The 27,618-nt window shown below is 52.3% G+C and overlaps 6 protein-coding genes across 19 annotated transcripts; 3 read left to right on the plus strand and 3 right to left on the minus strand.

Annotated features, from left to right (window-relative positions):
• Positions 1-183: 183 nt before the first annotated feature.
• Positions 184-2,832, minus strand: IGFLR1 (IGF like family receptor 1). Of its 6 annotated transcripts, XM_019979134.2 has the most exons (5): positions 2,616-2,832; positions 1,985-2,206; positions 1,343-1,527; positions 640-1,027; positions 184-557 (listed from the first exon to the last, which is right to left on the minus strand). In XM_019979134.2, the coding sequence occupies exons 2-5, from the start codon at positions 2,139-2,141 to the stop codon at positions 211-213; spliced, it is 1,077 nt and encodes a 358-aa protein (XP_019834693.1). In that variant the 5' UTR covers positions 2,142-2,206; positions 2,616-2,832; the 3' UTR covers positions 184-210. The 6 variants fall into 6 exon arrangements, with proteins under 6 accessions (XP_019834693.1, XP_070628210.1, XP_070628209.1 ...); XM_070772109.1 differs by lacking the exon at positions 1,343-1,527 and having other exon boundaries at positions 640-1,024; XM_070772108.1 differs by lacking the exon at positions 1,343-1,527.
• Positions 2,833-2,905: 73 nt separating this feature from the next.
• Positions 2,906-5,343, minus strand: U2AF1L4 (U2 small nuclear RNA auxiliary factor 1 like 4). Of its 6 annotated transcripts, none has more exons than XM_070772123.1 (9): positions 5,249-5,343; positions 4,825-4,912; positions 4,634-4,684; positions 4,360-4,426; positions 4,228-4,277; positions 4,055-4,153; positions 3,748-3,881; positions 3,531-3,626; positions 2,906-3,176 (listed from the first exon to the last, which is right to left on the minus strand). In XM_070772123.1, the coding sequence occupies exons 1-9, from the start codon at positions 5,326-5,328 to the stop codon at positions 3,092-3,094; spliced, it is 750 nt and encodes a 249-aa protein (XP_070628224.1). In that variant the 5' UTR covers positions 5,329-5,343; the 3' UTR covers positions 2,906-3,091. The 6 variants fall into 6 exon arrangements, with proteins under 6 accessions (XP_070628224.1, XP_019834709.1, XP_070628226.1 ...); XM_019979150.2 differs by lacking the exon at positions 5,249-5,343 and adding an exon at positions 5,057-5,208; XM_070772125.1 differs by lacking the exon at positions 5,249-5,343 and adding an exon at positions 5,107-5,175 and having other exon boundaries at positions 4,825-4,887.
• On the plus strand, positions 5,261-6,658 carry PSENEN (presenilin enhancer, gamma-secretase subunit). 2 transcript variants are annotated; one of them, XM_019979183.2, is made up of 4 exons: positions 5,261-5,395; positions 5,529-5,681; positions 6,098-6,202; positions 6,390-6,658. In XM_019979183.2, the coding sequence occupies exons 2-4, from the start codon at positions 5,621-5,623 to the stop codon at positions 6,527-6,529; spliced, it is 306 nt and encodes a 101-aa protein (XP_019834742.1). In that variant the 5' UTR covers positions 5,261-5,395; positions 5,529-5,620; the 3' UTR covers positions 6,530-6,658. The 2 variants fall into 2 exon arrangements, with proteins under 2 accessions (XP_019834742.1, XP_019834743.1); XM_019979184.2 differs by having other exon boundaries at positions 5,285-5,395; positions 5,567-5,681.
• Positions 6,659-7,896: 1,238 nt separating this feature from the next.
• On the plus strand, positions 7,897-12,814 carry LIN37 (lin-37 DREAM MuvB core complex component). 2 transcript variants are annotated; one of them, XM_070772135.1, is made up of 9 exons: positions 7,897-8,123; positions 10,671-10,746; positions 10,932-10,982; positions 11,304-11,333; positions 11,414-11,499; positions 11,587-11,753; positions 12,355-12,437; positions 12,525-12,598; positions 12,686-12,814. In XM_070772135.1, exons 1-9 carry the CDS (start codon positions 8,090-8,092, stop codon positions 12,733-12,735), a joined length of 651 nt encoding a protein of 216 aa, XP_070628236.1. In that variant the 5' UTR covers positions 7,897-8,089; the 3' UTR covers positions 12,736-12,814. The 2 variants fall into 2 exon arrangements, with proteins under 2 accessions (XP_070628236.1, XP_070628235.1); XM_070772134.1 differs by having other exon boundaries at positions 7,899-8,123; positions 12,297-12,437.
• A 52-nt stretch (positions 12,815-12,866) lies between these two features.
• HSPB6 (heat shock protein family B (small) member 6) lies at positions 12,867-15,434 on the minus strand. 2 transcript variants are annotated; one of them, XM_019979160.2, is made up of 3 exons: positions 15,195-15,434; positions 14,030-14,185; positions 12,867-13,951 (listed from the first exon to the last, which is right to left on the minus strand). In XM_019979160.2, the coding sequence occupies exons 1-3, from the start codon at positions 15,390-15,392 to the stop codon at positions 13,778-13,780; spliced, it is 528 nt and encodes a 175-aa protein (XP_019834719.2). In that variant the 5' UTR covers positions 15,393-15,434; the 3' UTR covers positions 12,867-13,777. The 2 variants fall into 2 exon arrangements, with proteins under 2 accessions (XP_019834719.2, XP_019834720.2); XM_019979161.2 differs by having other exon boundaries at positions 14,063-14,185; positions 15,195-15,429.
• Positions 15,435-15,750: 316 nt separating this feature from the next.
• On the plus strand, positions 15,751-27,499 carry PROSER3 (proline and serine rich 3). Its single transcript, XM_070772020.1, is given in 12 exon segments — positions 15,751-17,097; positions 17,310-17,467; positions 17,682-17,884; positions 18,694-18,821; positions 18,912-19,018; positions 19,844-19,926; positions 20,028-20,170; positions 25,691-25,866; positions 25,984-26,971; positions 27,071-27,152; positions 27,308-27,383; positions 27,386-27,499. Coding segments are annotated over 11 exon segments (2,058 nt in total). The 5' UTR covers positions 15,751-17,097; positions 17,310-17,461; the 3' UTR covers positions 27,452-27,499.
• The last annotated feature ends 119 nt before the right edge of the window (positions 27,500-27,618 follow it).

Below are 27,618 nucleotides of genomic sequence, written 5' to 3' on the forward strand. Positions count from 1 at the left end.
AGGTTTTGGCCCAATTAAGACTTCAGGGGTGGGGAGCGGCATGCAAGATCCTAGTTTCCTGACGGGAAATCAAACCCAGGCCCCTTGTAGTGGAAATGCAGAGTTGGAACTACTGTGCTGCCAGGAATTCCTAATTCATACTGTTTTAAGAGGGCTCTTCATGAGGCCTGGAGACAGCAGCACTTACTTCAATAGAAACTTTATTGAATACTAGGCCAGGCAAGCCCCTGATGAGCCAAGTTTGGACAGCACCTGCAGTGCATCTGCCCTCCCTATCTGGGCCAGGTGTGTGCCAAGCTGGCCCAGAGAGGCAGAGGGCTCCCGTGCCACCACCATCTCAATCAGAGCCCTCAGAGGTGAGCGACTGGGCCGCAGTGAGTAGGCGAAAGTGGACCAGGCAGCAGGCAGTCCGTATCTTGCAGCCAGGTGTCGAGTGGTGCCACAGGCCATCCTCCCACCTGGCCCAGGCTCAGGGTCTAGCAACAGGATCAGCTCCTCCAGCACCTCCAGCTCATCCAGGAGGCGAGACAGGGGCTGCGACTCCAGGCTTGGCATCTCTGGGAGACAAAGTGAGGAGTGAGGTAGGGGGAGTTCAAGCTTCCAGTCCACCTCCCCATCCTTGGTGTATCCTCAACTAACCCCTGCCTAGGAGTGGAGACAGAGAGACCTCCTTCCATGAGTCCCTTGCCTCTGAAGTCTCCAGGGAGGCTGGAGAGGACAAGTGCAAGAAGCGGGTGTGGGTGTCAAGGTCGCAGCAAACCAAGCCAGGATATGGGTGTTGGACTGCTTTCCCTTGGTCGAGGCGACGGTGGTGCCTTTGCAGGGCAAGCAGGATTATGGCTGAGGTCACGAGCAGAACCAGCACTAGGAACAGGGCAAAACTCAAACTCGGCCAGGCTTGCTGAGGGGCTTTGTGCTCAGAAGTCCACGAAACACTGGGAATCCCTGGTGAGCTGGGCTCCTGGGAGCTAAGGATGCTCGATTTTCCAGGTGTCAGTGGGCAGGGCTCTTTGTTAGGGACAGGCTTCTGGAAAACAAGGGGTTGGAATAAAGTGCGAGGCATGCCCTATTTCTGAATCCTCAGCACAAACCTCTCATCCTTACATCCCTCAATGGGTCCACATCCCCGCCTGATCCAGCCCCCGCCCCCCGCAACCCCCGACTCCTTTAACCCAGGCAAGTCATCTCCAGATACCATGGCCCCATCCCTACCCTCTTCAGTTAAGCTACTCCCCTTCCCTTAATAAGACCCCACCCATCCGATCCCAAGTCACGCCTCCAGTTCTCGCCCTGCTCCTTCAAGCTGCACACCTGCCCAGGCCCTCTAAAACCTAAGCAGTACCTCTCGGCAGGGCCGCCCAGTTCCACCGCGGCTCCCCGAGGGAATGGGTGCCGTTGCTCCACCGCCACAAAGGCTACATAGCTCCGCGCTGTTGCGATTGCACTGTCCAGGAGGACACTCTTGGAAGGGGTGCATTACGTGATTGCCAGCATCATCCAGCCCGCAGTTTTCCGAAAACTCTAGGTCTGGTGGGAGAGAGTCTCACGTGCTGTTGTCAAGCCGGCCTTCTCTGCGCTAGCTACGCCCTTTCATCTATGCCCTATCCTTGCAGGCCCCGCCCCTTGTACGGTACTCACCCAACCTATCAGCGGACGTGTCCACCTCTATCCCCGCCCCATATTATCTCAGGCAGCCTCCCAACCCTCTCTACCCAGGCCCCGCCCCTTAAATTGTCCCGCCCACTTCTTCCTCATTGCTCGGTTCCCGCCTAATGGGTCACACACCTTCACCTTGACCTTAACCCACACATCTCCCTTCGTCGCAGGCTTAGCCCCCATCCTCACTTGTCTACGCACAACCCACCGCCCCTACCCCGAAGCAAACCTCACAGGCCTTTGCACACAGACCTCGCCCCTCCCCTCGCCCCCATCACCCTTTAACTCCGCCCGAACATATGCAAACGCCCAGTTCCCCGCTCCTCACCCGAGCAAGGGGGCGGCCCGAAGCGCTGCAGGCAGCTGCCGCAGCACCGGTTGTCAGGGTTCCAGTACTCGAGGCGGCCGCAGTGCTGAGAGGCCTCCCAAGGCGCCGCCTGGGCCAGGAGCAGCACAGCAGTCGGGAGGAGGCGTAGGGGCCCCATCTGGGAGGAGCCTGCAATCTGGGGGCCCCTGACCACACGACTTCCTGCACAGCGCTTCTGCCGCACTTGCCAGGAAACCGGGGCAGAAGAAGGAAGCAGTGGATGTGGAGGCATAGGATCCTCAGTCCCCTTCAGAAGCCAGGAATCTATCCCCCAGCCCCTAGTCCAACTCCTGGCCGGTTATCAGAAAGGCCATAAGGCCTTTGAGATCGCTAGAGCGAGGACTCTAGAGCCAGATTGTGTGGATTTACAACCTATCTCTGCCATCTTCCTGCCCTCTTTTCCCATCTGTAAAATGGGATAATAATAGTAACCTGTCTCATAGGGTAACTGGAGAAGTAAAACTATGAGTTAAAGTAAAGCATTTAGAACAGTATCTGGCATAGAATACCTACTTCAATCGCGGGCAGTGGGCATGGAGGACCCAATCCTCACCCACTACACACTCCCACCCAATGCCCAGCAACCCCTTACCTTAGTTCCTAACCATAATCTCCTCCAGATTAGGAGTCCTCCAACCTGCTGCAACCAAGCATCTCCCTCGAGAGTCATCAGCCAGATGTGAAGTTTCCAGCACAAAGGCAGCCCCACCTATCCAGTCCCACTTGGGGATTTCTGGGACCCTGGGTGTTCTGCTTTTGCATCTGTTGTTGGAAGTTCCTTGGCTGAGGTTGTGGCCAGAGCCCGGACCCACTTCCCCTTTTCACCAGATGTGGGGGTGGAAGGAAACCAGCCCACAGCAAGGCTTAAGCTAACAACAAAGCTCTAAACCCTCAGTATAGAATTTTATTAGGGGAGGGGCAATAGAAGTTCCCTGTGTTGAAGGTGTTACATCATGGAGACCCGGAGTCTGGAGAAGATGTCACTGGGAAGTTAAGGGAACTTTGAGGAGGTGTCCTGGCCAGGGACATCTGTGCCTGCCAAGGGTGGAGGGCAATGGGGTCAGGGGCTCAGAAACGGCCATGCCGGTGGTCTGGAGACCGTCGTCGATTTCTTTCTCGGGGACGGTGGCCAGTATGGGACCTTGGGGGTGACCTGGGGACATAGAGAGGAGGGTTAGAGCCATAGAGAATGGTGTGCAGATATTCCGGTTCAGCCTCCCTGCTCAGGGATAAATCATGGCAATTGATGAAGTAAATAGTTCCTGGGGGTGGCCTCAGGATAGGTTCATAGGGGCTAATCTCAGGACTGGAGATCGAGGATGGACTTGGGTTTGGGGTTCAGGCTGGTTTAGGGGTTGAGACTTAGATGCTGACCTTCAGATGGGGCTGAGGGCTAGTCTTAGGGCACAAAAGGCTTGAGACACTTATTGGGGCATAGGATCAGATTCATCTCAGGGTTCAGGGGGCTTGGGGTATGAGAAGTCTTGGCAGGCTGGTCCTGAAATACCTGCGCCTGGGTCCCCGCCCGTAGAGCTGCCGCCGGAGATCTCGGGAAATGGGTCGCAGGTGCATGAAGTTGCAGAAACCACCGCGGGTACATTCCCTGGGTAAAGGATAAAAACATGGATGAATGGATGGATTAGGCCACTGTCACTGAAAGCCCCCTCAACACACAACAAAAGCCTGGGAATTCAGGTGCCCATCCCACTGCTGTACTACCATACCCCATCTCATACTGCCGACAGCACGACTCCCGGAAATCGGTGACGGGAGACAGCTCAGCATGCACAGCTTGCCCGTTGAACCAGCGGTTATTGAGCTCAACCACTGCCCGCTCTGCATCTTCCTCACGCCGAAACTGAGGAAAAGTCAGTCAGGGTGAACAATCAAACTCAGAAATCTTCAGAGGATTAGCTAGCAGCTCAAGGGCTGGATCGCTTTTAGTGATGGACCTCAAGCTGCGAGGCTTCAGTGGTGACCTTTAGGCACTGAAATGCCTTCACTTCTGGGCTCTGGGGGGACAGCAGGCACCTTGACATAAACATTGCCCACGAGGTGATCCCCCAGGTTGTCGCACACATTCATCTCTTCAATCTCCCCGTACTTCTCCTGCAGTTCGGTGAACACTTCCTGTGGAAGATTAGGAGGAAATCAGCTGAGCTCCCGGCTCACGGGAAACTCAACCCACCCCCGCCAACCCTCACCTCGAAGAAGTTATCATAGTGTTCTTGCACCTCCACGTCGCTCACGTGACCTGGAGGAGGGGGCAGGGTGGAATCAGGGGGCGGCCTGCTGGGGGCTGTCCGCCCTGCCCCCAACACCGGCCGCTTACTCACAGTGAGATCCGTCTGCGGTTTGGGCGGTGTTCTGTGGATTCCGATACAGGTTGAGCAGCACTATGGTCTGAACAGAATTTAAAAGGGGCAGGGCCTGAGCTCAGAGGGCGGGGTTATGTGCGAAGGGGTGGGATATGAAGGTTGCGGGTGAGACCTCGCAACAGAGAAAAAAGCATAAACATCTTGCGTGCCTCAGCAACGCTTGTCCCTCAGAGAACCAGAAGCGGGGGTATCTAGCAGTGAGGGATAGCCCAGGGGTGTGGTCTGTACGTACGGGGGCGTGGCCAAGTTCCTGGGAGAAGAGCCTGAAGGTTGGGGGAGGAACCTGTAGAGGTCCGACAAAAAAAAAACCGGGCGATAGGGTGGGCCCTAGAAATCCGGAAAAGGCGGGACCTCGTGATGATGGACAACAGAAGGGGAATGGCCAGGAGGCGTTAACCCCCCAGGCTCCGCGCCGCGTCTCACCTGGCTGAAAGTCGGCTTGTTGTGAAGCCGGGAGCACCGGTCCCCGTGCCGGCAGGCCCCGATCTTAAAGTAAAAAGAGCAGTTAACCCTGAAAGAGGTGCAAAGACAGAGGTGAACCGAGGGCCAGGGAGCTGGACACCCCAGAAACACCGATCCATGCCGCCCAGCCACCAGGTTGCCAAGTGCCCCGTCCCCGGCCCCCCGAGGGGCCACTCCCTACACCCATTCTCACTTGTCCTTCTCAGTCCCGAATATCGATGCTAAATATTCAGCCATTTTTACCCAAACCCTCCAACTCTGTCTGCTATTTATGTCATTTCCGTTGTTTAAAAGCATTGGGAAGTGTAGTTCGCTGCCTCCGGACACTCAGAAACTCCCTAGTGCGCTTGCGTGATGGAGGCTCGCACTCTCCGCACAGGCTCACCCAGTGGAGTTGCCTGAAGGCGCATGCGCGCGGCGTTGCCTCACCAAAAAAACTACAATCTCCAGAGAAACTTGGGGCATCTCGCGCAAAAGTCCGTGGTTGAAAGTGGCAAAGGGGCCCAGACCGGAGGAAGTTAAGACTCCACTGGTGAGTCGGGGGTCGTTTCCGCACCCAAATAAACATAAAGAGCGTCTCAACACAGTCAGCTTGCTGGTGGGGCCAGGGGTGCCCCTCTTCCAGAAAATCCACCCTTCAGTTTCTCTCCCTTTTGTCCTAATAGGGGCGTGGTTGTTTGTGATCCTTGGATCTGTCACTTAGGGTCAGGACTTGGGTCTTGCCCCAGACCCTCGGAAGACCGGCCCCAGCGCAACTATGAACTTGGAGCGGGTGTCCAACGAAGAGAAGTTGAACCTCTGCCGGAAGTACTACCTGGGTAAGGGCCGGTATCCTAGGGTACCCGAAGAGAGGGGGCGGGACTAGAGCGCCTGATGGAAGAGGGTCTGGGGGCCTGGGTTCTTGGGTCCAGAGGATGAAGTGGCAGGGGACGCCGATTCTTCGGTCCCAAGAGAGGAAGGGCCTGAGTCTTGCTGAAGGAGGAGACTGGGACCTCAATTTCTGGGTCCCAAAAGAGAAATGTTGCAGGGGCTGGACTCCTGGTTCTGACAAAGAGGTAATTGAGGACTAGGATTCTTGACTCCCAGGGAGGAGCCAGGATTTCTGAGTCCCTGATAGCAGAGAGATCCATTTCACTTAGGTTGTGGGAGAGGATCTTCCTACTGGACCTTTCAACAGGTGGGTGTTGGGAGGATCCTCATTTCTTCGTGTCCCAATCTTTTTTCTTCTCTTTAGGTGGGTTTGCCTTCCTGCCTTTTCTCTGGTTGGTCAACATTTTCTGGTTCTTCCGAGAGGCCTTCATTGTCCCGGCATACACGGAGCAGAGCCAAATCAAAGGCTGTGAGTCCAGGGCACAGATGAAGGGAGGCCATCAGGTGTAAGGAGGGGGGACTCAAGAAGCCCTGGTGGGAGGGCATGACAGAGGGTCAAGAATCCTGGAACTTTGTGGAAGAGAAGAGAGGGCCGGTCTCAGGGAGACCACAGAGCAGGTGGAGGCCAACCTTTCCCTTCCTGTTCCCTCTTACAGATGTCTGGCGCTCAGCTGTGGGCTTCTTCTTATGGGTGATTGTACTCTCCACCTGGATCACTATCTTCCAGATCTACCGGCCACGTTGGGGCGCCCTTGGGGACTACCTCTCCTTCACCATACCCCTGGGTACCCCCTGACAGCTTCTGTATAGGCCTGAGGACCAGGATGGGCTCCTCTACTCCAAGCCCACTCTCAAGCCCTTAAGACTTGTTCCTGTCTCCTATGTTCTCTGCTGACATCCCCCAATAAAGGACCCTAATTCTCAATATTGACTTCCTGGGATCTTTTGGAGATTGAAGGATAAGATGATTTGGGGTGTTTGTTTTTTGTTTTTTTTTTTGCCCGCCATGCACACACCTTGTGAAATTTTATTTTCCCAACTAGAGATTGAACCCAGGCCCTCTGGGCACTTGGCAGTGAGAGCATGGAGTCCCAGCCACTGGACTGCCAGGGAATTCCCTAAAATAATTATTAATATTCAGGAACATTTATTGGTTGCTTACTTTGTATTAGGCTTAGTGCTTCAAACATGATGTGCATTAGTTTACTGTATACTACTCATAACTCTCAAAAATAGGAAACTTCTTGCTTGGGAACACTCTTTTACAGATTTGGAACCAAAAAAGTAAGAGTACTTCCATTAGTAGGGGCTGTTATCCTGTACTGGTAGTATGTGAATTCGAAAATATTTACTTTTCCACTGGGCTTCATTATTCTCATCAGAAATGTGGATCACAACACTACCCCCTAGAATTCATCTGGGCCAAGGCACATGTGGTAAACGTAAGTTCCCTATTTTCTGAAGGAGACTGTAGCAATAGGCAAGTATTCAATTGCTTTATTAGAGACGGCTTCCTTGACCATCCTATTTAAAGTTTCAGTCCCCCTCCTGGGTACTCCCCATGTCTCTTTCAGGCTATATTCTTTTTCCTATTACATTGCATTTAAAATGTTCTGCTTGTTTATTGTTTATCTTCCATTCTCTATAAGCTCATTAGGGCAAGGATTTTTATCGTTTTGTTCACTGCGGTGTCCCCAGTACCTAGAGAAGTACCTGGCACGCTAATATTCGCTAAGTGAATGAGGCTAAACTTGAAAAGAGATTAACAGGGAGCTAGCTGGCACCTAGCGAGTGCTCAGTAAGAGGGAGCCCCGCCTAACCCCAGATTTGTTTTCCTCTTAGGGATAAAGAGACTTGCACGGTTAAATAAATCCTGTTCAATAGCTAAACTGATGTTACTCAAAGCTTCTAACTCTCCAAGTTCTAAGCAGCAGCCTCGCGATGCTCTGATCCTTCGTTTCCCACCATGCGTTACTTTTACCGAGTCTCGGAAGTTAGAACCATGTCCCAGGAAGAGCCCCGGGATGTCGTTGGTTTGTTTCCGGAAACCAGGCTCTAGGAAGGTGGGACTGAGAGCTGGGAGCCGACACCGGCAGCTATTAATTGGCCACGATATGGGATTGACGGTTACACTGACTAATGGGAACAAAGAACTGCCGAGAGGGCCCGCCCACAGAAGGAACTGGAGGAGGTGGCGGCATCCGCGTCCGTCGCGGCCGGACACTGCTCAGGGCGGCGGACTGGCTACACATGAAGCTTACCTTTGACCTCTCCCCGTCTGCCTCCGGCCTTGACTTGTGACATTAGGCTCTTTTGGGCTCCTCTGGCCCAGCTACCCAGATCCCAGACCCCAACCATGTTCCCGGTGAAGGTGAAAGTGGAGAAATCAGGTGAGGATCCCAAGGTTGGGGGCAGGTAAGGGAGCAGCGGACTGATCAGGGTAAGGGAGCCCCATTAAACAGGATTATCGCGGTAAGGTGGACTGCGTGACTTCTCCCTGCAGCCCATATGACTACCGCTGTCAGGCATCGATCGAGCGATTCTGGCCACCTTGATACCCTCCCGAACTGTGTTCAGGATAGGTTTGAGGCTATGGTGGTGGGCTGGCAGTGTGGTGCAGTCCCACATGGGGAACCCGAACTGTGTGACTCCAAGAAGGACTCTTTTCTTGGCTCTGCCTCCATTTCCCCCTTTCTGGCAGTGGTCTTGAGTCAAGCATTATGCTGATCACCAGAAGTACAGGAAAGCTTTTAATCTTTGCACTCACTGTATCCCAATAATCCTAGGGGATTAATAATTCCTATTTCCTAGGAAGTAGGAAATATAGATAGGGAAACTGAAGCTGAGAGAGAGGAAGTCATTCTGGTTTTGGGCCAAGCTGATGGGAACCCAGGGCTAGCATGTTATGGGTGGTGGGAGAGACCTGGAATCCAGACCAAGTAAAATGACCTGAGATAGTAAATGCTATAAGTGGTCAATAAGAAAAAAAAAACAAGAGAAGGTAAGGAGATCAGGAGTGAGGCAAGGTGAGGGAGAGAGTGATAAGTGAGGGAACAGCAAATCTGATGAAGGAAATGGCTTTGAAATGGCAGAGAAGTGAAAGATTTCTCTGGCATGTTCAAGGGCCAGCAGGGAGGCTAGAGTGGCTGGAGCAGAGCAAGTAAAGTGAGGTAGAAAGGTGAGGAGATGAGAGCAAAGAGGTGAAGGAGCGGGGCAGATCTTGTGGGCCCAGGTTATGACTTTGGCTTTTGCTCCAAGGGCAATGGGGAGCCAAGGGAGGGTTTTGAACCACAGAGGAAGTCTTTACAAGATGCCCCCTCCAACTGCCAAAAAATGCCCCAAAAATCGTGGGTGGAAGAGTGAAGGGGGTCTGACCACAAACGAGGGTGTTGAGGAAGGAGTAGGCAGGGTTATGGAAGCCTGTGAACACCAGGCTGACCACTAGGACTCTGCCTCAGGGGGCACTGCAGAGTTCTGGAGCATTCTAAGCAGGGAAAGTTCGGGATCAGGTTTGGCTTTAGGAAGATTCCCTTTGGCCACCTTGTGAAGGGTGAATCAGAAGGGGAGACCGAGGCTGGGGACCCAGGGGGAGGAAGGGACACGACAGATAGACTAGGGAGGTGGGAGAGGGGAGAGACCCTCAGGAGACAAGTAGACAGGTTGTGGGGTGGGCGGGGAAGGGAGAGCAGTGACCATGTTGAGACCGAGAAAAGGACTGGGTGACAATAGGGATATCCCTGAGATGGCAGTCCAGGAAAAAAGGATACATTTAAGAGACACTGAGGCCAGTGTGGGACCCAGTCCGTGGAAGGAGCCTGGGGGGATGTCCAGGGGGAAGTGTCCGGGAGTCCATGGGATCCCAAGATCTGAGGTTCAGGAGAGAAGCAGGGACTGGGGAAAGACACTGGGCATGATCCATACCTTGGCTCCTACCCAAGGCTCTTTGCTAGAGAATCTCAGCTGCTTCCAGCCCCACATCCCCACCCTGTCTCCTCTGAGTAATGTCTCCTGGCCTCTTCAGGAAGTCTCAGCGCTGGCTAGTCATGTCCCCGAGTGTCCTTCTGGGCTCTGAGCACTGGGTCAGAGCTCCTATTATTTGGAAGAGAAGAATGAACACAAGAAATGTAAGGAAATTTATAACATTATCACCTCCGTAAGTTCTGTGATGAAGAGAGGCAAACACACAGGTTCTTAGGGCCAGGCTGGGCCTGTGGCATGCAGGAAGGTGGGCCCAGATCTCATTTCCTAGGGGGAAGAAAGCCCCAAATGGGTATTTTAGGTGAAATCTTCCAACTATTCAAATGTAGTCATCTCATTCAGATTTAACAGATTTGAAATAACCCCACTACCTCAGCAAACGAAGTGCATCTTGGGACTAGATTCTGCACCCAGTTTGAGCCCCTGCCTTATAATATCCACTCTGGAGCCAAATGACCTGGTGTACATCTTCAGCCTTTCAATTTTCTAGCTGTGTAACTTTGGGCAAGTAGCCTATCCTCTCTGTGCCTCAGTTTCATCATCTCTGAAATGGGGATAAAAATCATATCCACCTGCCAGGGTTGTTGTAAAAACTTGATGGGTTGATAAACATGACGTGCCTGGAACAATGCTTGGCACATAATAAGCTTTCATATACAGCATAGGTTTATTTAAACCTCAAAACAGTCCTAGCAATAGATATCATTTGGAGACCCATTTTCAATATGAGGAAACAGGCTCAGTGAGGTAAGGGATTCACCTTAGGTCACACATGAGCATGTGGGTCAGTCCTGGAAGCCAGAGCTCTTGCTCTTTAGTAGGCTCTGCCCACTATACCCTCCCAGCACGCCTGGCCCAGCCAAACGATTGGATATGCATGCCCTTCCCTGGTCCAGCAGCTGCCCACCTGGCTTGGGCCTGGGAAGTGACTCCTGCTTGGTACCCTCCCTCTTCCCCAGAGTTGGAGATGGCCAAGGCCCGGAACCAACTGGATGCTGTTCTGCAGTGTCTGCTAGAGAAGAGTCACATGGACAGGTTGGGATCTGACCCAGGACAGGGTCACGGGAAGTTGGGGGCCCTAGCGGGTTGGGACCCTCTGGTTGTGGGTGGGACCCCAGAGACTGACTTAGGAAGGAAGGGGCCCAATGGATGAGGCCACTGGGTACTTTCCCACCCTGGGCCCTGGGAACCCTGAGCATGCAGTTCTCTTCTGCTACCAGGGAGCGTCTGGATGAGGAACCTGGGAAGACCTCCTTAGACACCCACAACAAGTAAGTTTTATTGATGGGATCTGTGTCTGAGGGTTTGTGGTAGATAACTTCTTTCCTCATCTGAGCCCTGACCCCCGAGCCCCGTGCTTTCTCCATCACAGTCTTAACCATTCTTCATGTACAAAAGCCATTAAGTAGCAGAAACATAGGTCCCCTGATGATGGCACGTCAGCCTGCAAGGGGTGGGACCCAAGGCCTCAGGGTTTGGTGGGATCTCTATGAGCTCATTCACAGTACCCCCAGGGTGCTCTTTGAGGGGTTGTGAGCAGGCATTCATTTAAGGGCAAGCCTGCTGACATGACACCCTGTCTCTCCCCACAGGGATTGCTCCATCACGGCCACCGGCAAACGGTAAGGTGGCAGGGGCCCCACCAGCTGATGAGAGGTCCCTAGTCCCCACCCCGGTCCTGATGTACTCCCTCCCCACACAGACCATCTGCCCGATTCCCCCACCAGCGGAGGAAGAAGAGGAGGGAGATGGATGAGGGGCTGGCTGAGGGAGGGCCACAGCGATCCAGTGAGTAGGCGATGGCGTTCGAGGGCGGGAAGTAATTGAGGGGGCTAGGCAAGGATGTTCATACCCCTCCTACTCACCCCACTCTAGACACGTATGTGATCAAGCTGTTTGACCGGAGTGTGGACTTGGCTCAGTTCAGTGAGAACACACCACTGTACCCCATCTGCCGAGCCTGGATGCGCAACAGCCCCACAGCGCGCGAGCGTGAACGTTCACCCAGCTCGCCGCTGCCGCCCCTGCCTGAGGATGAGGAGGTGAGATGGGTCCCGCCCAGCAGCCAGGGAGTGCAATGGGTAGGCAGTCACAAGGCACCCTCCCTGGCAGACAAGAATACCATGACTCCTGAATCTGGTGAGGCACACAGATAGGAACCCTTAGGCCGGGGCAAAAGCTGGAGTGCCCTAGAGCAGACAGACATGGCTTTCTGGTCTGAGAGGCAGAGGAGACAGGGTCCCTGGGTAAATAGATGTGCTCTCCAAGATCAGAAGTCACCAAGAGCTGAGAGACTGGGCAGGGGTCCTTAGGGCAACCAGGTATAGCCACCTGGTCTAGGGGAGCAGATGGCAACCCCCTGGGCTAGGAATGGAGGTCTCCATAGATGGAGGTCTCTATGCTGGGCAGGAATGATCAGGGGTCCCTGGTTTGGACAGGGGTCATTGGAGCAGACACATGACTCCTAAGTACAAGTCCCTGGAGAAACCTTCATGTCTTTTGTTGCTGGGGAAGGTGTGAAATGTATGCCCCTGACCCTCTTCTCTGACTCTCTTGGGTCTGGTGTGGGGTCCTTGTATCCCCAGGGTTCCGAGGTCACCAACAGCAAGAGTCGTGACGTGTATAAGCTGCCTCCACCCACAGCTCCCGGGCCACCTGGAGACGCCTGCAGATCCCGAATTCCATCCCCGCTGCAGCCTGAGACCCAGGGTACCCCTGATGATGAGGTGAGTATGCTGGGCTGGCTCAGGGCCATGGGGCAGGTGTTGTGGGGTGTGAGCGTGGTCACCCAGCCTGGCTTCTCTGTCATGCAGCCCTCCGAGCCTGAGCCCTCACCCTCCACGCTTATCTACCGTAACATGCAGCGCTGGAAACGTATCCGCCAGAGGTGAGCATCCCCCCACCAGCTTGTTCTCCATGGCCTCTGCTCCAACTGCTGAGTCCTCCCTCTGCCTTCCCCCAACCCCCACTGCAGGTGGAAGGAGGCATCTCATCGGAACCAGCTACGTTACTCAGAGAGCATGAAGATCCTACGGGAGATGTACGAGCGACAGTGATGTTCCCCTATCCCCACCCCCATCCCAATAAACATTCCCCTCCTCCACACTGGTCTCCATTTGCTACAGCCTATCCTTCCTGGATCAGACATAAAGCAGTTTGCACAGCTCTAGCACATTTATTGGGGGAGTGGGCCTAGGTAGGGGATGGGGCATCAGAGAATTTGAGGAGGGAGAAAGATTGTAGGGAACTGAAGAAAGTGGCTGCTTGGTTGGGTCTTGGAGAATAAGGGGAGGGGTGTTGTGGTTGGAGATTTGGGGGTCAAGACAAAGTGACTGAGGAGTTCTGGATAGCGTGAGATATCTGTGCAGACTCTGGGGAGGAGGGGTGGGTATCTGTACAGTTTGAGGTTGAGGGTTCTGATTGGCTTAGAATAGGAGTACATGGGTAGGGTCAGAAAAGGAGTTCAAGGATCTGGGAGTGGCTGGCCGAGGTTTCAGGTTAGAAGATGGGTTGGAGGGAGAGGGTGAGAAGTGGTGTATCTGGTTGGAATGAGGGGAAGGATCCAGAGTCTTGGGGACCAGGCCAGGATGGTCCAGGGTGAGAGGTCTGTGCAGAGTCTTGGACATTTGAGAAGGGGGGATTATGCTTGACTGGCCTAGGGTGGGGGCAGGGCTGTCTACACCATAATCTTTGGTGGCAGATCGGATTGAAATGGGGTGAGGGGATGTTTTTCTAGAAAAGTCAAAAGGAAATAGGGAGTTTGAAGTGGGGTTATATGCCAAGTGGGGTTGGTGGAGATGAGAGACTAGCTGAGGGATTGTGGTTGTAGGGTCTGGAAGTTAGGTGTCTGGAGATTTGAAAGCACGAGAGAGTGTGAGAGCCGGAGGGTCAGTGGAAAGTTACCAGGGATGAGTAGGTTGGAAGGTTCAAGGCACATCCCAGACTGGGTGGGCGGGTAGTCTCAGCCGCGCTGGGGACATCTGGTTGGGCGGAGTCAGGTCGGCTTTAAAAAGGGGGGGGGGGGGGGCGCTGAGGCGGCTTCCAGGGTTCAGGTGTGCCCTGACCCCTACTTGGCAGCCGCCCCGGGCGGCGACTGCAGTGGGGCCTGGGCCGGCGCAGGTGCGGCCTGGATGGAAAGGACGCCCTCAGGGGACAGCGCGGACGTCACGGCCGCAGGGTCCACGCCAGGCGGCAAGCGGTAGCGGCGGTGGAACTCGCGCGCAATGTATCCGTGCTCATCCTGGAGGGAGAGAGGCTTGAGAGGCTCCGCCAGGTTCCCGTAGGTGCCCCGCCCCTCCCGCCTGCGGATCCAGCCTACTCGTTCTGGCCCCGCCCCCGCCAGCGGGCTCACCGGGCGCTCCTCGTGGCGCGCATGAACTTCCACGTGGTCACCAACCACCTTGACGGCAATTTCCTCGGGTGAGAAGTGTTTCACATCCAGCAACACCGAGAAATGCCCGGGGTCGGTCGATACCTGCACACAACCTGATGGTCATCGGGCGGGGCACGGCTCCCGGGGGCCCAGCAAAGGCCCCTCCCCTCGGCTCCCCTTTGGTTCCGGTGCTGCAGCCTATCCTGGCCTCCGGAACTGGGGCGTCCCCTTTCCTACTCTTAGCCACCCAGGACCTCTTTACCCAGAGTAACTGGCATCATCCCTCCCCCTGTAGCCACCGGGGATTCCCCCTTCATCCAGGGTGATGAGGGTCCGTCCCTCGCCCTCCAAGGTCAGGGACCGCTGCCCTCATAGGGTGAGGCCTGCCGGCTCCCCCGGAGTTAACAACCTCGTAGTCCGTGTATCCTCCTGGGCACTGACTCCTCAGCCTCCTTCCCCTCAGAGCCCCTAGGCCCCTTACTGCTCCACCTCCGCCAGAAATCGCCAAGAAGCCTCCTCCCGGATTCTCCAGAGTCCTCTTTCTACCCTCCCACTCGAGTTACGAGATTGCTTGAGCCCCCAGCAGTTATTAGTACTCCTCCCCCACTTCTGAGTGTCCACACCCCCCTTTCTCAAGTTGCAGGACCCTCCTTCCCCTCTGCGTGTCTCCATGACACACACAGAGTCACCACCCACAGTCTCCAAACTCTCTTCCTCAAGAATAACAAAAAGTTTCCTCCCCTCCCCCGGAGTCACTGGGAGCCCCACGCCCTTCAGAATGACTGGGCTCCCCCTTTTCCCCAGATACCGTGGGTCCCCAGCCTCCTTCAGAATCACCAAGACACCCCTTCAGAGTGAGCATCCCCACCCATTAGGAACCCAGCCCTTACACTCCTCTGGGACGTGAGACCCTCCTCAAACCGACTGGGCCCTCCCACCCGATTCAGGGAAACGACCTCTGAGAATCCATACTCCGGCAACTCCGAAAGCCCCTCTGGCCGGACTCTCCACCCCGCTCAAAGTCAAGGGACTTTCCTTAACCCCCCTCAGGGTGACCGAGGACCCCAGCCTTGGAAGTAGTCGGGTTACCACCCCTCCCCCAGGTCTGCACCTGGGCGGTAGGCAGCGCCACGCTGGGTGCGCGCAGGTAGTATGGGGCCAGCGCGGCAGGGCAGAGCGCAGCCAGCTCGGCCTCCAGCAGCCCCTCGCCGAAGCGCTGGTCGAAGAGGCGCCCGGGAGCCGACAGCCCAGGCAAAGGGGCCGAGGCGCGGCGCAGCCAAGACGGCTGCACAGGCACCGGGATCTCCATCCTGCTCCGCCGTCGCCCTAGGCTCCGCAGTGCCCCAGCGAGCGCCGCCGCTGCTTTATAGTACGCCCTGTGTCCGCCCCTCGGCGAGCCGCCCGGGGACATTGGGACCGCGGCCAGAGCCGGCCATTAATAGAGCCTTATTTAGACAGCCCAACAATGACTTGGCCATTTATTAAGCGCCTGCTGAATGCCAGCGAGGTATCATTCCCTAATTTCCCGAAAGAAAAACTAAGGCTGAGGAGGAGGAGCCTTGCCAAAGTGGGGTGCAAGCGTGGCGTTAGGGACCTACAGCCTGAGAAACCCACCAAAGAATTCACAGTCCCTTTAATCCACCCCCGCCCCGAAGGTGCTCTGAGGATGACGCAGATGCCGGTCTTGGGAGCAGATTCCTGGTTAGAGGGAATGCAGTAGCTGGGCCAGGCTGTCAGAAGGACACAGAACAGACCCTATTCCCATTTGACCAGGGCCCTGGACCCAACCCCTGGCAAGCCGGGCCTAATTCTGTGCGTCTGACTCAGCCTCGGGTGCGCTGGACAGCGGGGTCTGCCAGGTGAGCAGCAGCCAGGGGGCGCGGGCAAGAACAGTCCAGGCTGGCCCCGCGGGGGCCGCACGCTGGGGCCCGAAATAGCTCGTTATGATCCAGCCACCTCGGCGGGGAGCCCAGGCTTGGCACTTGGAGCAACCAGCTGCTCCTGGAGCAAGACGGAAGTGGTTAGAAGATCGGGAGGGACTGCTGGACTGATGAAGGGACAGCGGCTAGAGAGGGGGTAGGCTCCCTGATGGCCCCTGCAACGGAAAAATCCGTAGTTAGATTGGAATCTGGATGAGATTTAGACAGCAAGACGAGGGGTAGTTAGAATACAAGACTACAGCAAAAAGAGAGTCCATTGGAACCTCCTCCTAACCGCGAGCCCAGCCTCGGATCCTTTCCATTGGTCCATGGGCTTGCCAATTACTGCAGCTCGCTACCGTTCCCCAATCAAACATGCCCTCTCATTCCCGTTACAGCCAATTGTGAGACACCTTCCTTTGGCCATTGTCAATTACTTTTATTTTCCTCTCTATCATTGGTCGCCTTAGAGACCGCTCTCTTCCCGCGCCTGCAGTCTCACAGAGGGGCGGGGTTATAGGGTATTGCTAAGCGACAAAGATGCGCTCCGGGTGAGTCCGGTGACCTAGCAGAGCAGGCGGAATCGGCGAGGTAGCTGCAGGATGGACTTCAGGTGATGGATTACAGGAGGCCTAGAGAGGATCAAGGGTGAGAGTAACACAGCCTAAGATCAGGTTTGCTACGGTCCGGAGTCAACTGTGCTCAACCTTACTGGAACTACAACTCCCAAGATGCTCCACAGCCTTAAGTGGCTCCAACCTTGGACTTTACCACTGCGGGGATTTCATAGCGTTTTACGTTCCGCTAAGTGGCCCTAAGGGCTTTTTTTTTTTTCCTCTAAAAGTGTCCGGGGGAACCTTGGGAATTAAGATTCGTAATTTTGAATTTTCTCCCATACTACCACGGGTGTCTTGCTTAGGCGGAGCCCAGTGACTATAGGAATTGTAATCCATCTACCCCTCTCCTTAGTGTCCCAAGGACTTATGGGAAATATACAGTGATAGGGTTTAGCCTTGGCTCTTCTCCTGACTTCCACTTAAGAATCACATGAAACACTGCAAAACAGATGTATGAAGATGCCCAGCCCCCTTCCAGGTATTCTGATTCTTTTGATCTTGGGTGAGGACCACGCCTCTGTATTTTTAAAAGATTCCTCTTAGACCGGATCCAGGGTTACGAATCACCAACCAGCAGTTCCCAGGTTCTCTTTTGAGACTGCTCCAAGGACTGGTGGGAATCGTGCCTCCAGTGTCATTATCTTGAATGTACAGTGGTGCTTCATGGAAATTTTAGTTCGTCTCTTCCAGGATTGCGTGGGAACCGTAGTGTGGTTTGAAGCCACACTGGCCATCCTGAAGCCAAACCTGGCATCCCCAGGTGAGGACACCCCACAGAGAGTGCTGTGTGCCAACCAGTAACAAGGGAGTGACGACTAGAGGGAAGGAAGACGTGATGAGAGATGGGGGTGAGAGATTAAAAGGCCTCTCCTCTCTTCCCCATGGCCTTGCCCTTGTCCTCCACCACTTAAATCCCTTGTCACCTCCCCAATCACTCTGAGTTGTTGCCGTTGTGGGATGTGTTTCCTCTCCTCTGGACTGAGATTTCATTTGTGTCTTCGTTTCCCTACAGGGATGACTCCTCAGCCTCACTTTTTTTTCTCTTCACCTCCTCTATATTAGACCCTGAGCCCATCCAGATCCCAGAGATCCAGACTTCCAGAAGCTTCCAAGGCTCTGGCTACAGGCCCCAGCTCCCCTGAGCTGTTTGAGGAGTCCTGGCCATCCAGCTCAGGGACCCCTTCCCCACCCAGCACCGCTGAGGGCCAGATAAGAGCCTCCCCGCCACCCATCGTGACTGACAGTGGGGACTCCGTGGTGGCCAAGTAAGTTCCAGTAGCTCTCAGGGAAAAGAAGGGTTTGGATCAGTTCGAGGGGGCAGACATCCATAATAATCATCCTAGCCAGAGCTGCACTTTTAGGACCATGCTTCATTCATGTTACCAAGCGCTCTGGAGCTAGATTCAAATCCAGGCTTTATCACTGTACAATCCTGGCCTCAGTTTCTTCATCTGTAAATTGAGGATATTAATAGCACATATGTTCTGGGTCTCTTTTAAGTTTTTGATGAATTACCATCAGTACTGCATCTGTAACAAATAGTGAGCCACATAGTGAGCACTTGGATTTGTAGGATCCAAGTTCAGCTGCTATAACAAGGAGTCCCAAATGAATCGTGCCTTAAACAAGAGTGTTTATCAATATGTCTCCCTCACGTAACAGTCCAGGCAGAAGCAACCAGAGCTGATATGGCAGCCCCTAAGTGAGGTGTCAGAGACACAGTTTCCTTCTCTCTTGTTGCTCTCCCTTCCCTAGGCTGTTACCCTTTCCTTCATGGCCCATAATGGCTCCCAGCCACATCCACTTTCCAGAATTGCATCTTGTGGTCAGGAATATACATGGCCATAAATCTGCAAGGGTATCTGGCAAATGTATTTATAGAAGAGTGGCTGTGTCCCCAGGGTTATATCGTCTTACATAATATTGCATTACTGTATAAGAAAGGAGAACAGATGCTGAGGATCAACTACCAAGTGCTGCTATGGTGCTACATATACATTGACTATTATGATTATTATTATTATTATTGGGTGCTCCTCATCCCACCCACCTCCCAATTCTCTGATGCTCACAGGTACATAAACCGGTTCCGACAGGCTCAGCCCACAAGCCGAGAAGAACGCCAGTCTGCAGGCCCAACCCCAGCTGACTTTTGGTGGCTGCGGCCTGAATCTTCAGACCCTGGCAGTCAACTTGCAGCAGGTACCTGCTTCAGTCTCATCTCCTCCTGAGCAATACCCCTAGCAGCTCCTCTACCTGCCCCCCACTAAATCAACTGGGGCATCTCAACAGGAGCCAGTGAACCAGAAGGAAGACCCAACACAGCAACCCTGACTCATGCTAAGATGGCCAGTGCATCGAAGGCTAAGGCTGTGGCACCCCTTCAGGAAATAAAGCAGGTGAGACTGCCACCCACTTCTGTCCCTCCTTGCCTGGACTGATAGCACCAGCCCTGAGACAGAACTAGAGTCAGAAATTCCCTGGTGATCTAGTGGTTAAGACTCTCCACTTCCAATGCAGGGTGTGCAGATTCAACCCTTGGTCAGGAAATTAGATCCTATATGCCACTGCATGGCTCAGCCAAAAAAGAAGAAGGAAAAAAACCAAACAAACATGTAGTTAGCATTAGAGTCAACCCCCAATTCAAGGAAACCTAAACAAAAAAGGGAGGCTTTGTTAGCTAGTGTAATCAAGAAATCCTAAACTAGATGCTTTTGAGCATAGCTGAATCCTGGTGATTGAACAATATTGGGAGGAACTCAACTCTCATGGCTTTCGGTTCCTCCTTGTTTGGCTCAATCTCAGGTAGGCTTTCCCCTCAAAATAGCTAAGATGTCTCCAATAGCTGTAGGCGTCTGATATATTTGATTACTCCAGTGAAAAGAAAAAGCTTTTCCAATAGCTCCATCCAAAGCCCCAGGACTTACTTTCATTCGCTCATCTTTGTGAGCCAGTCACTGTGAACTGGAGGACAGAGCACTGTGACTAGCCAGGCCTGATCAGGAAGGTAGGGTCAGCCCTTCTACTATAACAGTGATTACACTGAGGGTTATGGATCCACAGAGGGAAACCTGGTCTGTCTTGCCTGAGGAGGAGCAGATTGTCTGCCAGCATGTGAGGGTGCCAGGTGGAATGTAGACTTGCATTCAGGCCCTCTGTCCAGAGCCCCTTTCCCAGAAGCCTTTGCGATGGGGACTGAGCTCTGACCCCCTCTCACCTCACAGAGTCTCAATACATGGAACTCATCCCTGCTGGACTTGGAGACACTGAGCCTGCAAAGCAGAGCTGCCAGGCTGCTCAAACGCAGGTGCCTCCCCCACCCGCATCATCCTCCCCAGTCCATCCTCTCTGGACCCAGGCTGCTGCCTCTGAGACCCCGGTGGCCTCACTTCTGCCTTCTCCCTCTAGCAAGGCCTCTGTCTCCTCCACCTCCTCCCTCAGCCCCAGCGATGGCGGCAGCTCCTCATTCCCCATCAGCTCTGATGGCCTCTCTCCCTTCTCCATGACCTTCACTCCTGACTCCATCAAGGACCCTGACATCATGGCACAAGGTGAGTGCTGGGAGGCGAGGATGAGGGCAGTTTGGGTGCAAATTCCAACTTTTCGACTTATAGCTCTGTGACCTTGGGCTTCTCTGTGCTTTGTTTACCCAGCTGTAAAACAGGGATAATAACTGTATTCCCCTGCTGTAGGTGTCATGAGGATTGAAGGAGTTGGTGAATACATGGAGCACGCAGCATGGCTCTGTTAACAGTACCTATCGTGGGAGGACTTCCCTGGTGGTCCAGTGGTTAAGACTCTACACTACCAGTGCAGGGGGTATAGTTTCAATCCTTGATCAGGGAACTGAGATCCTGCATACTATGAGCCGTGGCCAAAAAAATTAAGAAAGCATACGCAGTAGCTCCCATGAGTATGCAATTTCTCTCTCTGCGTCCTGTCTGCAGTTCTGAACATGAAGCTCCAAAATCAGAAGGCTTGTTACAAATTTGGCACCACAGCTGATTTGGCAGCAAAATTTGACCTAAACAATATGAAGAGTATTTATATATCTATCTCATTTAGGATGAAGTCATCCTTTTTTATTGAGGCATAGTTGATTGACAATATTCTATTAGTTTAAGGTAGACGACATAGTAATCCAAATGTTTATAGATTATACTCCATTTGAAGTTATTTGTGGAGATGGTGATTTAGTGTCCAACTATAGCCCACCAGGCTCCTCTGCCCATGGGATTTCCCAGGCAAGAATACTGGAGTGGGTTGCCATTTCCTTCTCCAGGGGATCTTCCCGACTCAGGAATAGAATCCATGTCTCCTGCATTGCAGGCAGATTCTTTGTAACTTGGCCACCAGAGAAGCTCTTAACATTATTAGGTTAGCCAAAAAGTCCATTTGGTTAGTGAATACATTATTCAGTAAAGTTCTTGGTGAGAATGAAGAGTATGTCTTATTTTCACTTAAAACCAAACAAATTTTTTGGCCAACCCTATATTCTAAACTATTGGCTATCTTCCCTGTGCTCCACAATATATCTTTGTAGCCTATTTATTTTATTTTTTTCTTTAGCCATGGACTTTATTGTTTGAATATTTGCAATTATTATTCTATACACAAATGTTAATTTCTTAGAAAACTCTGTATTCCATATTGCTAGGTCACTTCACTCTTCATTTTATGTCACATTTCCATCAAGAACTATTTCCCCAAATCACAATCTGCCTGATTGTGTGTTGTTGTTCAGTTGCTAAGTTGTGTACGACTCTGTGATGCCAGACACTAGCCCACCAGGCTCATCTGTCCATGAGATTTTCCAGGCAAGAATACTGGAGTGGGTTGCCATTTCCTTCTCTGCCTATTTATTTTATACACAGTAGTTTTTACCTCTTATCCCCTGTCCCTATCCCACCCTTCCCCTGCTTCCCTCTACCCTAACCACTAGTTTGTTCCTTATATCTGAGTCAATTTCTGTTTTGTTATATTCATTTGTTTTATTCTTTCAGTTCTACATATAAGTGATAAAATACGGTATTCATCTTTCTCTGTCTGACTTATTTCACTAAGCATAATATCTTCCCCCCACCCCCAGAAAAGAACCATTTGTGTTGTTGCAAATGGTAGAATTTCATTCTTTTTTAATGGATGAGTAATATTCCATTGTATATATACACCACATCTTCTTTATCCATTCATCTGTTGATGAATACCAAAGTTGCTTCTGTATTTTGGCTATTGTAAATAATGCTGCTGTTGGGGTGCATGTATCTTTTCAAATTACTGTTTTCATTTTCTTTAGATATATACACAGGAGTGGAATTGTTGGAATGTATGATAGTTCTATTTTTAGTTTTTTGAGGAATCTCCATGCTGTTTTCCATTGTAGCTGTACCAATTTAAACACATTCCCATAAACACTGTACTACAAGGGTTCCCTTTTCTCCTCATCTTTTCCAACGTTTGTTATTTGTGGTCTTTTTGATGATAACCATTTTGAAAGATATGAGGTGATTATCTCATTGTGGTTTTGATTTGCATTTCTCTGATGAATAGTAATGTTGGGCATCTTTTAATGTGCCTGTTGGCCATCTGTCTTATTTGGAAAAGTGTCTGTTCAGGTCTTCTGCCCATTTTTTTTTTAAAAAAAACAAAACATTTTAATTTCGTTTGTCAGAGCCTGAGTCTGGAAACACTCATGGAGTCATCCTATGGGGATGGCACTGACATTGATAAAATAGTCTCTGCATCAGAAGAGCTACCATATGCACAGGGTTAAAATTACTCACAGCTCAGAGTAAGAGGAGGAATAATACAAAGTGGGGCGGGGGTGGGGGTTGTCTAGTGCTTTTCCAGATGTGAACCTGCTTCCACCCGCGCCCGCCCCCTTCCTCTGCCACAAGGGCCGCTCGCCACTTGGGGCTGCTGGGCAGCGAGGCCAGGCACCCAGGAAATGGCCTCAGTTGTCCTCAGGCAGATTCTACCCATCTTTTAATTAAGTTGTTTTTTTTTTTTTATGTTAAGTTGTATGAGCTGTTAATCCCTTGTTGGTTGTATCACTTGCAAATGTTTTCTCCCATTCAATAAGTTGTCTTTTTGTTTTGTTGATTGTTTCCTTTGCCGTACAAAAACTTTTACGTTTAATTGGGTCCCATTCATTCATTTTTGTTTTTGTTTCCTTTGCCTTAGGAGACATATCTACAAAAATATTGCTATGCCATGCCTATGTTTTCTTCCAGGAGTTTTATGGCTCAGATCTTACATTTAGGTCTTTAATCCATCTTGAGTTTATTTTTGTATATGGTGGGACAAAACGTTCTACATGTAGTTGTCCAGTTTTCCTGAAGAAGGCAATGGCACCCCACTCTAGTACTCTTGCCTGGAAAATCCCACGGACGGAGGAACCTGGTAGGCTGTAGTCCATGGGGTTGCGAAACTTCCCCTTCACTTTTCACTTTGATGTGTTAGAGAAGGAAATGGCAACCCACTCCAGTGTTCTTGCCCGGAGAATCCCAGGGATGGGGGAATCTGGTGGGCTTCTGTCTATGGGGTCACACAGAGTCGGACACGACTGAAGTGACTTAGCAGCAGCAGCAGTCCAGTTTTCCTAGCAGCACTTATTGAAGAAACTGTCTTTTCCCCATTGTATATTTTTGCCTCCTTTGTTGTAGATTAATTGACCATAAGTGTGTGGGTTCATTTCTGGGTGCTTTGATCTATTCTATTCATCTGTGCCTGTTTTTGTGCCAGTACCATACTGTTTTGATTACTATGGCTTTGTAGTATAGTCTGAAGTCAGGGAGTAAATATTCATACTACTATGAATCTTAGGAAATTTTTGTAAGTAAAAAATGGTTGAATAATGGCAATTTCACACGTTCAACTATATACTAGTGTGTTTGAGTCTGATGTTCTGACCCAGACCCCTGTCAATCCTATACATACCTAGCAACTTGACTAAAACATGCTAAGTGTTGAACTCTCAAATTTCTGCCCCTGAGATTTCAGAGGTTGGGTTAAAGATGTGGGTTACTGTTTTGTCATCACTGTTGTTACTATTACTCTGTGCCCCAGTTCCTGGGATGCAGTGGTAGCCAGGAAAGATTCTCTCCATATCTCATGGGACTCCCATGAGTGGGGACAGGCAAGCAGAGAGAACAGAGTGCTATTTGTGCATTTGAGTGATCTTGCCCAAGCTGTCCCCTGATTCTTTGATCCATCCAAGCTTCTCTTTTTATTCACTTCTCCTTCCTGATCCTCAGTTTCCTCATCTGTAAAATAGGGATAAACCTACTACATACTTCATAAGTTTTTTGCAGAGTAAATGTATGTATTCTTTTATGCAACACACATTGAATACGTGTTGCGTGTGAAGCCTTTGCTCGAGATTGGGGATTCCTTAGTGAACCAACCATACATGGTCTCACCTTCATTGTCCTCACAGAATAGTGAATGTGGGGCACAGAATAGCTGCATAACTCCACAAACAAATATAAGTAGAAATGAGGGTCATGCAGGGGAGACTTGTGATACTGAGATGTCAGAGAAGGCCTTCCTGGAAGAGGTGCTATCTAAGTGGAAACCTGAATGATGTAGGTGAGGACTATAGCCCTGTAGCCTGTACTGAGGTGGGAGGGAGCACAATGCAGATAATGAACAAGAAAAGGCAAGAACCAGGGGTAAGAGTAGTGTGAGATAAGGTGGAAGATATTGGCAGGGGTCAGGTTACATGGGGCTGCATAGCCATGTGAGGCATTTGGTTACGATCTACTGGGGAGCCACAGGAGGGTTGTGAGCAAGGCAGGGATAAGATCTTTACCAGGTGTTAGCAAACTCCCTGTTGGTAAGAGACAGACTCTGGTAGTTTGGCATGGGCCAAAGCCTGAGGAACAGAGTAAAGGGAAGTGGCCAGGTCTGGAAATAGAATCACAGGATATAGAGGGGAGGGGAGGAGAGGTCCCAGATGCTGCCTACTACCCTGCTTCCCCTTCTCTGTGCAGCATTAATAGGTAGGGCTTCTGAGATAATGATAGCCATACTAATCATGACTCATGAAATGATAACCTGGGTGATGGGAAATGATGTCCCTTTGTCCCACAGGCCTGAGGATAGGTGGTGACCCTGCCCTTAGTCACTGCTGTATCCCCAGCACAGTGCTGGGCACTGGGATGGAGCACAATTTTGCATATATTTATTTTCTTTTATGCCACATATACTGACACCAGGCCCTATTCTTGACACTGGGGATCTGGCAACAGCCTGGCAGATAAAAACTGCTGTCCTTGTATAGCCGGCATTTTGGAGGGAGAGATGAACAATGAATAAGCAAAGAAGTGTGATCTTTAGTAGTTAGAAGGTGATAGGTGCTAAGGAGAAAAATGGAACAGGAAAGAGGATGGAGGGTGGTAGGGCTGGGCTATTGCAATTTTGAATAGGGCAGCCAGGGATGGCCTCATGAAGAAGGTGGTACTTGGGGAAATACCTGAAGGACTTGGAGTTAACCCTGTGGATGCATAAGTGAAGAGCCTTCCAGGCAAAGGGAACCACAAGTACAAAGATGTGCTTTTTACCAGGAGAGAGGTACAGCCCAGGGAAGATTCTAAGTCAGGAGGGCCCTGACTTGACTTAGGTGTTCACAGGCTCCCTGGACTGTGGATGGAGGCAGTTTCAGAGGATGGGAGAGAAGGGAAGCCAAGGAGGAAGTTGTTATGGGGTTGGCAGGTGAGGGTGGTAAAGTGGGGAGATGTAGGCAGATTCTGGAAGATCTGCCCTGGTCCCTGCTGTGACCACTGTGTCCAGAACAGTGCCTGGCACTGTGCCTTACAATGTGCCTGGCACATAGTAGGGACTCAGTAATATTTGTTGATGATGAAGAGTCAAATGATGACAGGTTGAAGCCCATGAGGGCTCTCTTCTCCGATTCTGTCCCTTCCCCCATTTCCCAATCTGCAGGGGACTTGGGACAACATCTGGAGAGCCTGTCTGAATAACCTGGTACTCAAAGGGTGTGTGCTAGGCTATCCTTGCTCATCACCCCAGCCCCTACCTTACCTCTCTTCCCTCTACTTCCTCCACAGCAACCCCAGCACCTGCCCCCATCCCTACTCCTGCCCCGTCCTCCTCCCAGGCACCCCTGCGGCCAGAGGATGACATTCTGTACCAGTGGCGGCAGCGGCGGAAACTTGAACAGGCTCGAAGAAGCCAGGGTGACGGAACCTGGGTGCTGCCGCAGACCCCTGCCCTCACCACCTCGGTGAGATGGAGGAGGGAGGAGCCTGAGTGGGGTGTGGAGGGAGGATCCTAAGGGAAGTTGAAGGAAGGAGTAGGCTGAGAGGGACTGAGGACTCTCTACCTTTTCTCTCCCTCTCAGGTCCCTTCCCCCATCTGTCCACAGCCATCTCCTCCCGCTGCGGAGACCCTTGGTTCCCTGGGAACCCAGTCTAACTCCATCCCACTTTGGGGCAGTATGGTTCCACCTGGACTCCAGGAAGCTTTCCCCATGGAGAGGCCTCCTATTCCCCCAGGGTTCTCTCCACACATCTTTTGGGGTCCCAGTCCCCATGGATTCTTCTGGGCCCCACAGCCCAGTCCCTGGATACCTCTTGGGATCATTCCTCCAACACTCCCGGCCTCCACCCCAGGGCCCCCGGCCTCCACCCCAGGGCCGCCGGCCTCCGTCCCAGCGCCCCTGGCCTCCACTCCTGCCCCTCCAGCCTCAACCCCCGCACCCCCTGCCTCCACACCCACGACCCCTGCAGCCCTCCAGGGCCCCCCAACCCCTGCACCAAGCAGCCCAGAGGAGCTCGAGAAGCAGAGCTCCAAGCCTCGGAGAAGCAGAGCCCAACGCCGGGAGTCTTCAGGGCGAGTCATGGCCGCAGATGAGCACGAGGGCCCCGGACCGCAGCTCAGAGGCGCACTGGGCCAGGTGGTGAAGGCTCGGCTGTTTCCGGACTGCCTGGAGGACACGCCCCCCCGGCTTGAGGGCCCGCCTCCACACGAGGCTGAACCTCGAAAAGCCAAGGCCACACACCCTCTGACCCCTCGCTCAGAAGTCACGGCTCATCTATCTGAATCGCGGGATAGGTCTAAGGCGGTGTCTCGGAATGCCAAGACCATGCTCCCCCTAGCGGGATCGGTGCCTAGGAAAGACAAAGACACTCCCTTGGCTGAAGTCAAGTGTCTGCAGCCCAAGATCCTGCCTCCTCCAGCTGAGGTGGTCGCCACTTGTGTTACGGCCCCGGGCTCTCCGTTCGAGGCGGGGTCTCTTGAGGTGGTAGCCACGCCCTCACCCGCTGCTGGCGACGCCCCCTCAGAAGACCTGCTCTCCCAGGCTGCCAGACTTCTGCAGGCTGCGGAAGGTGAGCAGGCGCACAAGCTGTGCGTGGCTGCCGTGTTCTGAATGGCAGTCCATTACGCTATGAGTTCGACCCCTTGAATCTTGCTCCTTTCCACCTTAGACTCCGATGGGAGCGAGTTCCAGGACGACCCTATACTGCAGGTGCTAAGGATTCAAAGGACGGCGCTGCGGCAGCAGAAAAGGTGACCATCGCCAGGATTTAACACACCTGGTCCCTGAATTCTGAGATTGCCATGTGGTGCCCACCTCTCCTGAACCCCTTTCCCAGAACATACATAGCCCCAGACCCTAATCCTGAACAAATACCTCAACCTCTACCCCACTGTCCTTTTTCCAGAAAAGTGGATGCCCAAATAGCCCACCTGCTGGGCCACCCTGAAGACCCAGAGTCTTGGTCTTCTCCAGCCAGGTCGCCCCCCCCGGATCCCCAAGGCTGCGGCTGAGGAGGGAAGGAGCTTCTCTTGAGGCCAGACGACTTTGAATTGTATAGATTATATTTTTCTTAATAAAAATTTTTTTTTTCAGATTACTGGTTGTCTCCGAAAAAGAAGTTGTTTGAAAAGGCCAAGGGTCTTGCTAATTTAGGGAAATAGCTCCCTGTGCCCCCTTCCTCTCCCCCATACTAGCTCTGCCCTGCACCACTTAACT

The sequence above is a fragment of the Bos indicus genome, chromosome 18 (genome assembly GCF_029378745.1).
Source record: "Bos indicus isolate NIAB-ARS_2022 breed Sahiwal x Tharparkar chromosome 18, NIAB-ARS_B.indTharparkar_mat_pri_1.0, whole genome shotgun sequence".
In the NCBI taxonomy this organism is placed as follows: domain Eukaryota; kingdom Metazoa; phylum Chordata; class Mammalia; order Artiodactyla; family Bovidae; genus Bos; species Bos indicus.